This window comes from Salvia miltiorrhiza, chromosome 7 (genome assembly GCF_028751815.1).
Source record: "Salvia miltiorrhiza cultivar Shanhuang (shh) chromosome 7, IMPLAD_Smil_shh, whole genome shotgun sequence".
In the NCBI taxonomy this organism is placed as follows: Eukaryota; Viridiplantae; Streptophyta; class Magnoliopsida; order Lamiales; family Lamiaceae; genus Salvia; species Salvia miltiorrhiza.
The window spans coordinates 42,526,637-42,544,723 of record NC_080393.1 but is presented as its reverse complement, the minus strand read 5'-3'; the positions used below and the strand labels follow the sequence as shown (position 1 = coordinate 42,544,723).

General features: G+C 34.0%; 1 protein-coding gene and 2 long non-coding RNA genes across 6 annotated transcripts; all 3 read right to left on the bottom strand.

Moving 5' to 3' along the window:
* Positions 1-563: 563 nt before the first annotated feature.
* Positions 564-915, bottom strand: LOC130994561 (uncharacterized). The gene is made up of 2 exons (XR_009091791.1): positions 822-915; positions 564-728 (listed from the first exon to the last, which is right to left on the bottom strand). It is a non-coding gene; the product is annotated as an uncharacterized LOC130994561 (long non-coding RNA).
* Positions 916-1,039: 124 nt separating this feature from the next.
* LOC130994560 (sucrose nonfermenting 4-like protein) lies at positions 1,040-2,845 on the bottom strand. 4 transcript variants are annotated; one of them, XR_009091790.1, is made up of 7 exons: positions 2,509-2,844; positions 2,286-2,356; positions 2,154-2,187; positions 1,737-2,087; positions 1,585-1,644; positions 1,235-1,324; positions 1,043-1,112 (listed from the first exon to the last, which is right to left on the bottom strand). XR_009091790.1 is itself a non-coding variant. In XM_057919604.1 (6 exons), exons 3-6 carry the CDS (start codon positions 1,779-1,781, stop codon positions 1,074-1,076), a joined length of 234 nt encoding a protein of 77 aa, XP_057775587.1. In that variant the 5' UTR covers positions 1,782-2,087; positions 2,154-2,187; positions 2,509-2,845; the 3' UTR covers positions 1,040-1,073. The 4 variants fall into 4 exon arrangements, 2 of the variants coding, with proteins under 2 accessions (XP_057775587.1, XP_057775586.1); XM_057919604.1 differs by lacking the exon at positions 2,286-2,356 and having other exon boundaries at positions 1,040-1,112; positions 2,509-2,845; XR_009091789.1 differs by having other exon boundaries at positions 1,041-1,112; positions 1,737-2,187; positions 2,509-2,845.
* Positions 2,846-16,535: 13,690 nt separating this feature from the next.
* Positions 16,536-17,638, bottom strand: LOC130996287 (uncharacterized). Its single transcript, XR_009092482.1, has 2 exons — positions 17,063-17,638; positions 16,536-16,841 (listed from the first exon to the last, which is right to left on the bottom strand). It is a non-coding gene; the product is annotated as an uncharacterized LOC130996287 (long non-coding RNA).
* Between the last annotated feature and the right edge of the window lie 449 nt (positions 17,639-18,087).

The following is an 18,087-nucleotide window of genomic DNA, read 5'->3' as shown; positions in this document are numbered from 1 at the left end:
AGTATCCGACGGTCCAAATCAATTCGTCGAAATGACTTATTAATGCATTTAATATATGCTAAATTCTTTTTTAATTCAAAAAAGACCAAATTCACTACAAAAAAAACGCTAATAGACAACGGTCAGAATCCGTTGTCTATTACAAAATCAACTGTTGTAAATGAGAGTATTGTCTATTGATGTGCGGTCATAGACAACGGGTTCTGGACCGTTGTCTATTCTCTTATAGACAACGGTTTCTAGACCGTTGTCTATTCTCTGATAGACAACGGTGTAGAAACCAAACCGTTGTCTATTCTCTCATAGACAACGTCTTAGCGTCTGTTGTCTATTCTGTGATAGACAACATGAGAAAACCCGTTGTCTATTCTCTCATAGACAACGACTGATCATCTGTTGTCTATTCTATTATATACAACAAGTTCTTGACCATTGTCTATTCTATATTATAGTTTTTATTTTGTATTTATATTTAAAATTTCCTGATTTTTCAATTTATATTTCAGTAAATCTAAAAACATAATATGAAAAGCTAAAAATACATAAATTAATAATAAAATTCATACATTATAATCCAACATCATTATCCCTACATTACATTAGAATCCAACATCATCATCCCTACATTACATTAGAATCCAAACATCATCATCCTACATTACATTAGAATCCAAACATCATCATCGTACTAATTGAAACATAACTGCAAACCAAGCAAGTTACACCATCTGCAATATTAAAATATTTCAAGTATCAATTTATAAAATTTATTAACCTTATATCTCAAAAATATAAAAAAATTAACTTTATATAAAACTTACCCATCATCACTCATCTGTGATTTTACATACAAATTCTACCCACTCTATCCTTACTTCATCAATTTCCTTTTTGGAGTAGCATCCTCCTGCAAACCATAAGAAAAACAAACTTGTGATCAAATATGAAATTATAGAAATTGTCTTGAAGTAAAATTTAATTAAAATTATAAATTACAATTACCAGTGTATATTATAATATACAATTATAAATTTTCTTCATACTCGTCAAATTTTCCTCCACCCGCAGAACAATTAGTCCAATTTCAACAAAACCAAAAGCCGAGAACTGCTCTACAGAATCTCAGATATCAAATAATGACCCCAAACATTTCTAACCACATTCTATAACTCCAGGAAAATAGGGGAACCTAAATAGAGATAATTTTTCTTTATATCAATAATAGAGCATATACCTCTCTCATAATCAAAATAAAATCCAGTGCACTGAGAACTCCGGTAAACCGGCTCTTTGAGAAGTCCCACAAGGGCGCCGTATATACACCCTGGAAAGAATTTGTTGGTTGAAAAGAATTGCACTAAATAAAAATACATAAGCAGAGGCAAGCAAAAGTGTGTATAATTAACATGTAAGACAAATCTCGCAGTCGCAGGGGTCAAAATAGAATCCAACATTTTGATACCATCATGGGATTATTAGTTCTTAAATAAAAAACCAATGCCAACTCTGATAATTAATAAGATAGAATTATTATCTAAAGGAAGACAGGAAAAATATCGACCTACAGATACCAAATTGTTTTACCTGCTCATGCAGAATATGAAATGCTTGCTTTACGGGTAAGTCGACGTCAAAGGCAACAATCTGCAAGCAATGTAATATATCAGGCAAAATAACTATAGAGAGAAAATAAATACAAAGGGATTAACATTAAAATAGGCAGCAGACATCCTTACCTTTCCAGACTCAGGAAGCAATTCATAGGCCATGTGCGTCGACATAAATACAGCAAAAGAAAGAACATTAGCTGGCGGTCAATGAATCTAGTATAGTATGGTGCAAATACACAAGAACTTTGCTACAGTAGTTGAAATGGAAAAAAGAACTTTACTAAGGAGCTTGAAATTTGAGCAAACAGAAGCCAATTTCTTTAAAGTTTCATTTGGAGCTATAGCTTGAATCAAGATTGAAGGATGCCATGATAATTTATATATTACCGGAGATGGAAAACATCTGAGGTAGCTGCTCCTGGCATTTCATAGAGATAGTAGGTTACTTCATCATCGAACCCAATGATCTTCATCTTCCTGAGAGGGGGGGAGGGGGGGTTACTGAGTGCAGCTACCATAGACAAGAAAGAACCCCATTTGTACCTTTGGGCATCAGATTACAGGCAGAATGTCGATTCTATGAACCAATACAGAAAAAAATAATGCATCAAGGAATTACAGAAGACCAAATGAAAAATATAATAATAGGTAGGTTTTGCAATTTTATTAAGTTACCTTCCAAAACCATCAAAACATTCGGTCAAATGCATCTTAATGAGTTATATTCAACCCCAAGTTCCTACAGGCTACAAGGTATATAGAACTCAATCTCGATTTAATCCACAAACAAAACTCAATCACATTCACAAAATCTATAGGGAAGAGCCACTCCCAAAACCTAAGAATTTAGGGATCTAAAATTCGAAAAAAAAATTAGGGAAGGGAGTTGCCACATTACCTCGCCGTGTTGGCAACTGCTGGTGTTTTGGAGTCGCCGGACGGACCAACGGAGCCGCTGAGGCCGGAGGAGGTGAGGCGGGACGACGGGAAAGGATGGGCCGTGCTGTCGCACACTGAGGCGCGACGGGGCATAGCATACTTTTGGCTTGCCACGGAGGCTTCGAGTCAGACCGAGGCGGGGCGGTCGGAGACCGGTGGTGCGTTGGACCGGGGGAGACTGCCGGAGGCGCGTCAGACTGATGGGAGGCGAGGCGGCGGCCTGTGGGCGGGAGAATTGAACGAGAGAAAGAGAGTTAGGGTTTGGATTTTAGAGGTTTGAGAATTTAAATTAGATTAAATTAAATATATTATGGCTTTAAAAAAATTGAAAACAAACTAAAACAAATGAAAAAAATTGACTTTTAAAATAAATGATAAAAATATGAAAAAAAAAATGATAAAAACAAAAAAACTTGACTCTAATTTATTTAAATACTAATTTAAAAATAAACTTAATTTCTAATTTTTTTATTTTTAGAACATTTTTTTATTTGAAAATAAATATATTAGGATTTAAAAAAAATTGAAAAAAAAATTGGAAAAAAGAGAAAAAAATATTGATCATACATAACAATTTCCCTAACGGTTGAAATAACCGTTACAAAATACGTTCATATATAACGATTTTCGTAACGGTTTGACAATCGTTATAAAAGATATAGAGAGGCCAGCGCGATTAGGTCGAAAACGAGAGACACTGTTATTCATCTTTTTAATTTTGTTTTTTCATAATTTATTTATTTTTTATGATTTTTATACCATATTAAATATTTTTTCATTAACTTAAATTTAAGATGTAGTATTAAGTATTTTTTTTATGAATTAAATTTGATGATGTTCATAAAAAAAATTAAAGAAAAAATTAGTAAAAAAAAATTAGTGAAAGAAGAGAGAAAAAAAAATTAAGTATTTTCAAAACCGTTGTCTATAGTTATAATAGACAACGGTTCTGAAACTCGTTGTCTATGACCGCCCTAAATAGACAACGGTTTTTCCAAAACCGTTGTCTATAGTTATAATAGACAACGGTGGTGAAACGCGTTGTCTATGACCGCCCTAAATAGACAACGGTTTTTCCAAAATCGTTGTCTATAGTTATCATAGACAACGGTGGTGAAACTCGTTGTCTATGACCGCCCTAAATAGACAACGGTTTTTCCAAAACCGTTGTCTATAGTTATCATAGACAACAGGTTTAGAAGCATGTTGTCTATATCATGTTGTCTATGAGCTGAATTCTTGTAGTGATTCGTCCAAAACATTTCAGCTGTAATATCTAACCTAATCAAACCTAATCAAATCCCTAGAATTCCTCGCTTTCCATTCAAATGGCATCTCTTCAATTCAATTATTTTTGCAGCTGTAATCTTTTATGTTCAGCATTGTTGGGCAAACAAGAACTCATTCTGGAATTGAAGAATTCGTCTAATCGGAGCGGATGGGACTGAAGAATTTGTTTGATGATTTTGCTGCTATACGTAGGCTTTTTTTTTTTTTTTTTTTTTCTTCTGGATTTGTGTTCATGATTCAATCTGTTTTGAGACGGTTTCTAATCGATTGATTTATTAGAATTAGTTCTGTAATTGTTTCCATTTTGTTTTTTTGGGGATCTTTCATAGATCTGAACTCATGCGAATTGAAGAACTAAACCTTGGCCTTGAAATTCTGTATAAAACAAATTGTGATTCAAATAATATATGTTACGGTGAATTTGATTGAGATTTTGAAACTCTTTCTGCGAACATAAGTTTGGTATTTGTGAGGTACACCAAAAGAATTGCTAGTTGATTCTTGTTTGTGTTCACAGGCTTAAGGAGGCGACGGCGCCCTGGCTGGAATTGGCGCGGGATATAACCGCGACGATTCTGCACAAGTTGGGAGAGATCGACATACTGACGGCGGCGCAACAATATGTGCACTGAGTGGCAGAGTATTTGCCGAGACCCTTCCATGTGGCAGTGCGTCGACATGCGATACTTGAAGAATCATGATGTAATATCGTACAATATGGAGGAGATGTTATGCCACGCGTCGATCGCAGCTAGGGGCAATTCGTAGTCTATATTGACTATTGATTTTATATGTGGAACTCACTTTTGTTTAAATCTCTTGCAGTTCATACTCCATTGGTAGCATTTTATGCCTACCAGCCCAAATGGGGCTCTGGGATCTTTAGATTACCCAAAGCAAGAGAGGCGAGCTCTGACAGCTAAATCTCGCAAATTAGCTCCCAAATTTGGGTCTCCTGAATGACAAAAGTTGATTGATGAGGTCTGTCATGCCCTAGCCTGGGTTCTTCTTATATTGTTCCATAATCAAAATCCAACATCATGCTTACTTATCTCAGATTCATGAATACATGCTGAGCAAAGCATAGTCGGTGCCTCAGAGCAACGAGAACTTTGAAGTACAACATACAGACAATGAAGAAATTCAACGGGAATTCTGAATTATTGTGCATTTTTCTGGTACATTTACACTCAACTTAACTCTTATGTTCATAGGATAATTAGATATGTTCATCAGATTCGTTTTATGATAGAGATCTATTGAGTGAAATGATAATTGCCTAATGGATACTGATTATCTTCTATCTATAACTTACTGCCATCGTTTTGTATTTTGTCTGTCAATTTTGTTATTATGAACTTATGATAGGTTTGCATTTTAGGCTATCGATTTTGGATGTTTGTGAATGTATGTGTTAATGTCAATTTAGTGACTGCTAATGATTAATTTTTCATGAATTTATATACAAATACTTTGTGGTTGATTATATTTTTTCACATGTGTGGATATTCCTATTTTATACAATAAAATGTGTTATTATTATAGCTCTCCCTCCTATATATATATATATATATATATATATATATATATATAGGGGTGGGCTAGAATAAAAACACTTTTAAGTGTATAAAATATAAATGTTTCTTAATTTATGAATTTTATGTAGAACACTTATGAATTTATCCAACAGAGTTACGAATTGCGAAAAATAAATTTTTGTTACCTTTGGAATTCGAACTCAGGACCACGAATTCATCCAACAGGGTTACGAATCAACCGTAGATCTTGATGATCTAAGGGCTAAAAATCATTTATACTCCCTCCGTCCCGGCCAAGACGCTACATTTGCTTTTCGGCACGGGATTTAAGTAGTTGTAGATTAATGTTTAAGTGTGTAATAATAAAGTGATAAAGTAGGAGAGAGAAAGTAATAAAGTGATAAAGTAAGAAAGAGAAGGTAATAAAGTGATAAAGTAGGAGAGAGAATGTAATAAAGAAATACTTAATTAGTGTTAATTAAGTGTTTAAAATTCCTTATTTTTGCCAAATATAGAAATGTAGCATCTTCGTTGGGACGGCCCAAAAAGGAATATGTAGCATCTTGGGCGGGACGGAGGGAGTATTTTATACACTTAACAGTGTTTTTATTCTAGTCCTCCCCTATATATATATATATATATATATATATATATATATATATATATATATATATATAGGGGAGGACTAGAATAAAAACACTGTTAAGTGTATAAAATACTCCCTCCATCCCGCCCAAGATGCTACATATTCCTTTTTATGTAGGGGTGGGCTAGAATAAAAACACTCTTAAGTGTATAAAATATAAACGTTTCTTAATGTACGAATTTTATGTAGAACACGTATGAATTTATCCAACAGAGTTACGAATTGCGAAAAATAAATTTTTGTTACCTTTGGGAATCGAACTAAGGACCACAAATTCATCCAACGGGGTTACGAATCAACCGTATATCTTGATGATCTAAGGGCTGAAAATCATTTATATTTTATACACTTAAGAGTGTTTTTATTCTAGCCCTTCCCTATATATATATATATATGTATATATATATATATAGGGGAGAGCTATAATAATAACACATTTTATTGTATAAAATAGGAACCATTTTCAGCCCTTGATGTTCGAACCTCTCCCTATATATATATAGGGAGTAGTGCTGCCAAGGGCCGCCCGGAACCGGCGGTTCGACCCTTAACCGGCCCGCCGGTCAATGGTTCCGGCCCGGACCGTTGACCGACGGGCCGGTTCAGGGCCGAACCGCCAATTATCCGGGCCGGTTAAGGTTTACATTTCCCCCAACCCTGAACCGCCGGTCCGGCCCACCGGTTCGGCCCAGAACCGCCGGTTCCGGCGCGGGGGTCGAGGAGAGTTGCTGTGCTGGCTGCTGGGTGGTGGACTGGTGGGGTGGGCTGGCATGCGGCAGGGGGGCAGCAGCAGGGGGGGTAGGCAGCAGGCGCCTAGGCGCCTAGGCAAGCCTTGACCGGCCATTCTCATCCCATTTCACTCACTTTAATTTCAAATTTTATGTTTTTGTTGTTTTTTTTTTTCAAATTTTCATAATTATAATTCTACTTTTTCCCCCACACAATTTTATCTAATTCACATTTTCCCCCACCCAATTTTATCTATAAATACCCCCCCTTCTTCCACCTTCAAAATCACTCCATTGTATTAACAATTCTACACTCTCCTCTCTTCTACTTCTAATTCTCCTCCATTCTTTATGTGCTATTGCTCTTGTTAAATTGCTCTTGCTCTATAATTCTTTAGCTATTCTCTTGCTTATTCAATTGCTTTACTTTATTATTCTTGCTTTACATTATATTACTACTAGTACTACTATTAAGTACTAAATACTATACTATATATTTCAATTACACTATCACTACACTCACTTGCTCCTTTAATTTATTGTTCTTGCTTTACATTATATTATTACTAGTACTACTATTAAGTACTAAATACTATACTATATATTTCAATTACACTATCACTACACTCACTTGCTCCTTTAATTTATTGTTCTTGCTTTACATTATATTACTACCAGTACTACTATTAAGTACTAAATACTATACTATACTATACTATATTATATATTTCAATTACACTATCACTACACTCACTTGCTCATTTACTTTATTGTTCTTGCTTATTATTCTCTGACCTCTATTATCTATATTCTCTTCTCTACTTGTTTATTTGTTATCATGTCTCATGGTCGTGGTAACCGTGGCAAGTCTATCAATGTCGACCACGAAGAAGATATTGATAGCACTCCCACTTCTCCCGAGTTTACTCAAAATGTGCAAGTACCATCATCATCCTCTAGGAGAAGGGTGAAAATTCCAGTTGAACGAGGACCATTCGGCGCACGCCGGAAGGCTGCCGATGAAGCATATGCTAGACAACTTCAAGAAGCGGAGGATGAAGAATATGCACGTAGAGTTCGACAACAAGAGGCGGAGGAGGAAGCCGACCAAGCACGTCACAACGTTGAGGAGGAAATCCCTCCCACTAGAGGTAAGGGTAAGGGTAAGAGTAAAACACTTTCTTTTAACATTTTCATAAAACATTTTAGGAGGGAACTCGCTCCTAAACATCCAAATGATGCTCCAAATGCTCCCGAGAGGTTCATTGCCTATTGCAACTATTGCAACGCTACTTATCAATGGAAAGCGGGAGGGGGTTATGGCACCCTCATAAGGCACATGACAGCGCAACACACTGTCGAGTTTGGAATCCATACAACTCAAACTCAACTACATCCCGAAGCTTTCGAACGACAAGGTAATGAACAAGGTAATGTTTTATGGAAATATGACCAACAAAATGCTCGAGATTACATGGCTCGTTATGTTTCAATGGAGCATTTGCCTTTTATGCATGCCGATAAATTTACTTTTGAACATACTATGAAAAATGCTTATAATCCGGCCGCCAAAAAAATTGGTCGAACTTCTATGTGCAAAAATATTAGGCGACAAGCCGAAGAAAGAAAACGTGATTTACGAAAATATTTTAAGAATTTAAAGCAAAATTTTTCTATATGTTCCGACATATGGAGTGATTCTTTCCAAAGATATTCTTATATGGGTATTACTTGTCATTGGGTTGACGAATGTTGGTTAATTCAAAAACGTTTAATTGCATTTAGAGATTTCAATGAAACACATAATGCTACTAATATTGCTCAATTGATTGTTTCTGTGTTAAATGAGTATCGCATTTTAAACAAGATATTTTCGGTTGGATTTGATAATGCATCCGCCAACACCGCCTCCATTCCCGAGTTACAAGCCGCGTGCGCACCCTCTTTTGAAGGTAGGTATTTTCATGCTCGTTGTATTTGTCATATTTTAAATAGATGTGTACAAGATGCTTATACTCTTATTAATAATGTTGTTGATCCCATTAGACAAGCCGTTAATATGTTGCATAGAAAAGCCGCTATTGGCAAAAAATGGCAAAAATATTGTCGTCACAAAAAAATTCGATATACAAATTTTGTTAAAGATATTTCTACACGTTGGAATTCAACATTTGGCATGCTTGCATCTACCATGGAACATATTGAGCATCTATGTGATTTTTTTAGAGTAACTCCCGAGGCTAACTTGCTTTTATTGCCCTCTTATTGGAAACAATGTGGTAGTTTATTTCAACTTTTAAAGGTTTTTCAAAATGCTACCACGGATTTATCCGGTGTTTATTATTGTACTAGTATTAAAGTTTTAGAACATTGCATGTTTATTGGTATTGCTTTAAATGATTGTTATAAAAGAAACGATTTGAAGGATATATCATATCAAATGATCATTAAGTGGCTTAAATATTTTCTTGAAATTCCCGATGTTTCTTTAATTGCTAAGATTTTAGATCCTTCTATGAAAATTGGTGGTGTTTATCGTCTATTAGAAATTTATTATGGTGCCTTTAGAGAAATCTATGAGTCAAGATTAGGAAACAATGAAATGCTAGAATGGTACCTTCCCAACTTAGATGATATTAAACATAGAATAGATAACACACTTAGAATTTTGTTTAATGACTACGAACAAAAATATATGCTTGCAAACCCCTCATACTCTTCAAGTGGCACTTCTAGTTCACAAGGTCAATATGGCTCCTCCACCTTAGGAAGTAGTTTTGATCAAAACGAATGGGCTCAAGCCGCTTATTCATTTATGAATACACAAAGGAGCTATACTACTAACGAGCTAGATATATATTTGTCTAGTACATTTGCTTTCGAGTCTGTAGGTGGTATACAATTTGACGTCTTGAGATGGTGGTCCTCCCACGAGAGGGAATATCCCATACTCGCCACCATGGCCAAGGAGTTATTCGCGGTCCCGGCCTCCACGGTCTCCGTCGAGCAAGCATTTAGCGTTGGTGGGCTTGTCTTGGACGAAAGAAGAAGCACCATGGATCCTCGAAACATGGAAGCCACCATGTTGCTTGATGATTGGTCCAAAGCCGAGTTGCGACAACAAGAGAATGAATGGGATCAAGCCGACGAGAGCCCAAACGATGAATTCACCGAGTCCGAACGATCCGAGCCCGGCGAGGACTACGATTAGGTAAGTTAAGGTAAAAGAACTACGTGGGCTTTGATTCTTCATTATTCAATGAAGATACGTAGGCCACTCAATTTTAATATTTATATTAAAATTGAGCTCAAGCCCTTAATTTTTTAAATTTTTTCCCCCCCTGTTAGACAACTCTCTTTCGGAATTTATTGTAAACTTGTAATGAATTAGTTATTTAGTTAGTGTTAGTTTGTTTACTTATTCAATTTTGAAGATTGTAATTTGTATCCTTATAATATTTTTTGTATACATAGAATAAATTCAAGTTTTATGCATTATTTTGATTGTCAATGACTCAATGTGTTAGAATTATTGTACTTTTATTGTATTTCAATTTTCAACACAAGTCATTTAATAATAATAAAAAAAAAGCACAAGCATTACTAAAGAATTAAGATGACATAACAAAATATTATGTAAAAAATATATTAATTGTCATGTTTATAAAATATAAATTTTCAACAAGTCAATTAATTTAAAAATATGACATAAAAGATATTACATGTTTATATTTTCGATTTCAACACATGTTTATATTTTATATTGTAAGTTGAATTAAAATTTGGAAATTTCATCACAAATCATTTAATTTCATAAAATATACATTTTCAACACAAGTCATTTAATTTAAAAATATGACATAAAAACTATTACATGTTTATATTTTCGATTTCAACACATGTTTATAATTTATATTTAAAGTTGAATTAAAATTTAGAAATTTCATCACAAATTCACAATCATTTAATTTCATAAAATATAAATTTTCAACACAAGTCATTTAATTTTAAAATATGACATAAATCATTTAATTGCATAAAAGGAAAAAAAATATGACATAAATCATTTAATTTCATCACAATCATTAAATTTTGTACACAAGTCATTTATATTATATATTTTAAGATTTAAGTTGAATTAGAATTTTGAAATTTCATCACAAATCATTTAATTTCATAAAAAAAAATACAAAAAAAAAACGAAAAAGCCCGGAACCGCCGGTTCAGGGTCAGAAAACCGGCCCTTTTAATTTCATCCGGGCCGGTTCAAGGTTCGCCGGATTCCGGACCCTGAACCGCCGGTTTGGGTCCGGAACCGGCGGTTCCTGAACCGGCGGCACCACTAATAGGGAGAGGGCTAGAATAAAAACACTCTTAAGTGTATAAAATATAAACGTTTCTTAATGTACGAATTTTATGTAGAACACGTATGAATTTATACAACAGAGTTACGAATTGCGAAAAATAATTTTTTGTTACCTTTGGGATTCGAACTCAGGACCACGAATTCATCCAACAGGGTTACGAATCAACCGTAGATCTTGATGATCTAAGGGCTGAAAATCATTTATATTTTATACACTTAAGAGTGTTTTTATTCTAGCCCTCCTATATATATATATATATATATATATATATATATATATATATATAGGGAGAGGTTCAATAGAGACCATCATCTGCACAAAGAATAGAGACCAAATCCTGTTCATTGATCTTACATGATCTGGACGAATCAGATTCATCCATTTACATTCATTTTAGATGTGGCACAAGGTTATAATTGTCATTCCATAATAATCATAACCGCATAATCCCTTAATTAACATCAATCAAATCTTATTTAATTTTAGAAACTTAATATTTCTGATACGCTAGTTACGATAATATACAGAAGGTTTTCATTCAATTATTTATGTTCATATCAACTATTGATTTTTATTATTATTTGGGTTTGAAATCTGGACGTCCTCTCCTCCCCTACTGCCGCCTCAGATCTCTCCAACGACTGTGCCGCCCTCCTCGCCCTCCAGTCGACGGTGGGGGGCGCACCCTCTTCTAGAACACAACCGCCAGCAACTCCTGTGATGGCACGGCTCAGTAGCAACATTGATTTCTCGACATAGCAACCGGCCGACTTATGACATTCGTTTCTCGTTCTCCCTACGACGAAAAGGGATCGAGAAACCACCGTCATGTAGCCCGATCTACCTCGCACAAGGACAACCAAGCCGTAGACCTTCACGGCTAAACACCATCGCGAAACGACGATCGGAAAACCCCCGGCGAACAGCTTTTATCACTACAAGAAAACACGCGTTTAACGACCGAAATTAACGACCAAAATTTTCGGTCGTTAATTTTGCGGCCTTAACGACCGATTTACGACCGTTTAACGACCGATTTTATTTTTTATTTATTTTTATTTTTTAACGACCGAAAATTCGGTCGTTAATTATTTTTTTAATATTTTAATATTTAATTTTTCTTAACGACCGAATTTTCGGTCGTAAAAATTATTTTTTTATATTTTAATTATTTTTTTAATTTTAACGAACCAAAATTCGGTCGTTAATATATATATTTTTATTTTTTTTATTAAAAATTTATTTTTTTTTTGAAAAAAAAATAATTTTTTTTAAAAAAAATTAATTTTTTTTAACGACCGAATTATTCGGTCGTTAATATTATTTTTTATTTTTTTAAAATTTTTTTTTATTTATTTTTTATTTTTTTAATATTTTTTAAATAAAAAAAATATATTTTTTTTAATTTTTTTTAAAGACCGAATTTTTCGGTCGTTAAAATTATTTTTATTTATTTTTTATTTATTTTATTTTATTTATTTATTTATTTTATTTATTAACGACCGAATAATCGGTCGTTAATTTTATTTTTTCAATTTTAAAAATTTTAAATTTCGTTTTTATTTTTATTTTTTGATTATATATAAATATATATATATAAATATTTAACTATTTTTATTAATTTTCTATTTAATTATTATTTTCAAATTATAGAGAATATTTTGAAAATGATTGTTATTTTCATAATATTATTCTATAAAAATAGATAATATTGATTATTAATAAAAATGTGATATTATTTGCAAATAATAATAAATTATTAGATTTATTATAATAAATTATTAGACTTATTATAATAAATTATTAGACTTATTAGATTTTCTAAATTATTAGATTCATTATTTTCAAAATATTAATAATTTTATTATTTTAAAATAATAAAATTATTTTTCAAATATTAATTTTATTAATATTGATTATTTGATTTAATATTGATTTTGTTGTATATTTGATTGTTATTTTTCATACTCATATTTTCTTTTCTTTTTTTAATTATGATAATATTAATTTTTTATTATTTTAAATTCGATCGTATATTTATCGTCAATGTTTCGCCGACACCACAAATCTTAGTTATTATCTCGACATATTATAAGGTTATGAATGATTAATGATATTTTATATTGAATTAGAGTTTAAATGAATTAATAGGTACTATATATATCAATAATACGAGTGTTCTCTATTGGTGACTACTCGAAAGGAACTTCAAGGTTAAGCGTGTTTGACTTAGAGCACAAGTAAGATGGGTGACCTACTGGGAAGTTCGTTAAATGGTATGCAATTAAGGTCAAAATACATTAGAAATACACTAAAAATACTTGTGGGATACAAAGATATATATATAAAAAAATATATTTTTTTTATTAATTTTTAACGACCGAATTTTCGGTCGTTAAAAATAAAATTTCGGTCGTTATTTAAAAAAAATAAAAAAAAATAATTTTTTTATTTATATTTTTTATTTTTTTTTCTCTTTTTAACGACCGAAATTTCGGTCGTTAAAAATAAAAAATCGGTCGTTAAATTTAAAGACCGAAAAAACGGTCGTTAAAACTCGGGCGACGATGCAAACAACGACCGAAAAAAACGGTCGTTAAATCGGTCGTTAAAAATATTAACGACCGATTTTTGGGTTTTAACGACCGAAATTTCGGTCGTTAGAGCCGCATTTTCTTGTAGTGTATTCTTGCTCACATAGACGAAAGTGAGCCGAAGCCTTTGTTTCGATGAAGTCCTGTTTCTCAAAAATCTTGGAAATTTTGTGGGGTATAGATAGGATTGTGGTGAACATTCATGAAAATTTTCAAGTCATCTGAATTTCATTTACTACCCTTTTAAAATTCAAGACTTCCACTGCCAGTTTCTGTTGGAACTTTCGTATGGCAGACACTTAAGTCATCTCTTTCAGTAACCATCTGTTGAGATTTTGATGCAGCTCAAGGTTCGTTAGGACAAGACTCGGTGCATGTTCCTGTTGGTCCGGTTACAAGAGCACGAGCCAAGAAGTTCAAGGAGAGCTTGATGAGCTTAGTCCAAGAAGTGTGGGCTCAAGAGTTGCTGAAGAGACCCATTGGAGATGGTGGAGTCGGCCCAAGTTTAATTAATATCATCAAGTGTGAGTGGGCCGAAGCTTGAAGATTTTATTTATTTTGAAGACTTCATTTATTTATTTCAGTATTGTTATTTTCGCAGCCCATTAGTTTAAAGGGCTTCTGTTATTTTCGAATTAATAAGGGCCTTGTTTGGCAGCCTTGTGAATTTCGAAATTAGGGATTCTTTTGCTTGTTAGTCAAGTTAGGTTTAGTCTTTACTTTGCCTATATATAAGGCTTTGTGTTGGACGAATTTTTCAGCCTACTTTTATCAACAAACTTGTGAGTTTTATCTCTCTCTTGAGAATTTTGAATTCCTCTTGATTATTCCAAGACGAATTCAATTATCGACGTAACGGCGAGTCAACCAACCCTCGTCGGGTGTCATTCAGCGTCCCCGAGTTGCTGCGTCAACTTCACGTTGGGGTTTAGGGATCCGTTCGCCTAAATCATTTCGTGGGTTAGATTCAGAGGTTTTGGGATTCCATCTTCTGTTCGTTTTTCAAGTCTTCCGTTTGCGTGGTGTTCGATTGATCGGCAAGGGTCATATCAGATTTACTTCTCAACTTTTTATGGTGTGAAGATATATGTGTTAGATATACACATATAAAATTTGAGATCATTTCGACAACATTTACTTATTTTCAAAAATCCGAACTTCAGGTTGCCTGAAACTGCCAAAGCTAGTAAACAGTGGAAAAATGGTCATATCTCTTAAACTACTTGGAGTTTTTCAACATACGTTTTTTTAAATTAAACTAGATTCAAAGAGGTTTCTATTGATATAAAATTCGAGTCCAGGTGAGTTCTGAGTAAAAACAATAAGAGATGGTATGTTCGTATAAAAACAAATGAACATACTAATTAATGTTCGTAGATATGTTCGTACAAAAACAAATGAACATACTAATGTTCGTATAAAAACAAATAAACATACTAATATTCATTGATACGTTCGTTGAAATAGATCAGGTCTCTGGGAAGAGAGGAAGGTCGTGGTGGCTGAGTTCGAGAGGGAGAGAGATCTGAATGTGGGTATGTGAGAGGGAGATGGTATGTTCGTATAAAAAACAAATGAACATACTAATGTTCGTCGATATGTTTGTATAAAAACAAATGAACATACTAATGTTCGTATAAAAACAAATGAACATACTAATGTTCATTGATATGTTCGTTGAAATAGAAAATGAATATACAAATGAACATACTAATGAAACCTACAATTTTGATCCATCCTATCAGATTGAATCACACCAGAATAGAAGATGAGGAATTCACGTGATTTGCTGAACATACTAAATTCGTTGAAATGGAGTATTACTTATTTGTCCTTCAGCAGCCAAATATAAGCAATTTAACAATATTTAATTACACGAAAATTAATATCATGAAATTATATTGACCCTTGATTCAGATTGACCCAATGATCATGATATGGTCTTTATTCTCCATCTAAGTAGGTGGTTGCCATGGAATCACACCCTATATATATATAGGGTAGGGTTAATATAAAAACCCCTCTTAAGATGAAAACTAGGAACCAATTTAAAGCCATTGATTTAAATAAAATAGAGGGCTGAGATTAAACTACAGATGCACAATTTCGATTGCATAGATGCACAGTTTCAATTGCATAGATGCACAATTTCGATTTGCTTGAGTATTTTGCATTGTTGGTTTCAATTGCATAAATTGCATATTTTTTAAGTGCACAGTAAAATATAATAGATGCACAGTTTCTTTTGTTGACTAAATTCTAACCATTGAATCTAATATTTAAAAGGTCAAGATTAGGTTCCTAGTTCTCATTTTAACAGAGGTTTTTATTAGAACCTCTTCCTATATATATATATATACACACACATGTGTGTGTGTGTGTGGAGCATAAAGAGAGACAGAAAAACACATCTATAAACACTCACACGAAAATGAGTGCTTACACCATTTTTTAAGCATGACCCCTCTTCTTCTCATTCTTTAAGCATGACGCCTCTCAAAATGCTCACATATTCATATGTTGCATCGGTTTTTGAATTCAGGTCTCAACAATTTTATCTCAGCCAGGCTGTAGCAGCAAGTCAACTAAAAAACAGATTTGCAGCATGTAGCAATTTGCAATGTGTAACTGAGACCACCCACATAGTTGGAGAAAGAAGCTACGCGAATTCAACTTATATCACTTTTTTCCATCGATTGAATAGTTAGAAAAACTTTTCTCCTCGGAGCCAAAAGAAATTAGAATCCAATAATTTTAGAGTCTAGCTATGCAATAAAATTAAAAGCACTATCAATCTCAACCTTTCATACACTACGTGAACTATAGCAACAATGCCATTTTTTTTCCTAAAGAAAAATAAAATGGGAAAGAAAACATTTGATTACATTCCGTACAAATGGACATAGATGTTTTCAAAAGTTTTAGATAGGCCACCAGTTGCCCCTTGAAGATCTAATTTACGTAGAGAAGCAAGCCACTCCAGACCCCCTACAGGTTTTGATTGCAAAGCCGCGACAGTGCCAACAATATATTTAGCTCCTTGTACATTCAACTCTTTTCTATCGAAGAGGCGACAAAATTTATTTTAACTGTCAAGATTACCAAGAAGAAAACTTTCTTGAGTTTTGGCTGCAATCATTAAGGAAAATCACATATCATGAAACCACAATCAAGATTTCCATAACTCCAGTAACTAGCTAGCAAGACTACACCAATTAACTCTTCAAAGCACAAATAGGAATCATCTATCAAGAAATATGTGATGCATAAGCAAACTAAAATTGACTCCCATGATATTCCAGAACTTGTAACTACATAAACTTCAAACAAAACTAAAAATCAAAGTCTACCTATACCCAAAACCAGCCTCTCTAAGCTCAGCTTCCGACAGGAGCGCCAGCTTCTCCAGCAACGAGAACTTGAAAAAATTGAATCCTCCCACATTCTCCAAAAATCTCCCCTTGGACGAGATGAAATCCACCATCTTCGCAATCCTCTGTATATTATTATTCGACGAGCAAATAAACTGAATCAAGCATTACAAGGGGTCCTATCGCAAAACCCTAGCCCCCCTCCAAATGCAACGCCAGCTCAGCAAACCTCGAATCGGCAGCCCTAAATTCGTCCCAAATCGAATTCAACGAAATCTCCATGTTCAGAAAATTGAAAAGATCGACTTCTCCCTCGCCGGGGTGGAGGCAGACAGAGCCGCGCGGCTGCACCGGGTGGAGGGAGGTGGTCACCCGGGTCATGTTGGCTAGGGTTCTGGGAGAGGCGTCGCTGGGGGGGTGGAAGGAGACGGTGCCGCGCGGCTGCACCGGGGTGGAAGGAGGCGGTCGCCGAGGTCAGGGAGGCTAGGGTTTTGGGAGAGGCGTCGCTAGGATAAGAGGGATTTCAATTTTTTTGTTCACTGTTTTCTTTGTGTGTATTAGGTAATCAGGATTTTAATTTTGTATAATATTATTAAATTTAAAAATAAATATAAAAAATAATAAATAACAGTTTTAAGACGCTCATATATAACAGTTAAAATAACCGTTATAAAAAAACGCTCATTGATAACGGTTGGCTTAACGGTTTGATAATACCGTTATGTATGTTACTAATAGATAACGCTCATACATAATGCATATATATACATAATGCATTAATACATACCGTTATCTATGCTTATGAATAACACTACATAGGTAACGGAGTTCTGTAAAACCGTTGTCTTTTATCAAAAATAAGCTCATACATAACGATTTCTAGAAAAACACCATTATGTATGAGGTGTTATGTATGTGAATTTTTGTAGTAGTGCATCGATCGGATGGCGATGCTGTGGTGCGACACATGGACAGGGACGCTGGTGCCCAAGGCCGGGATGACC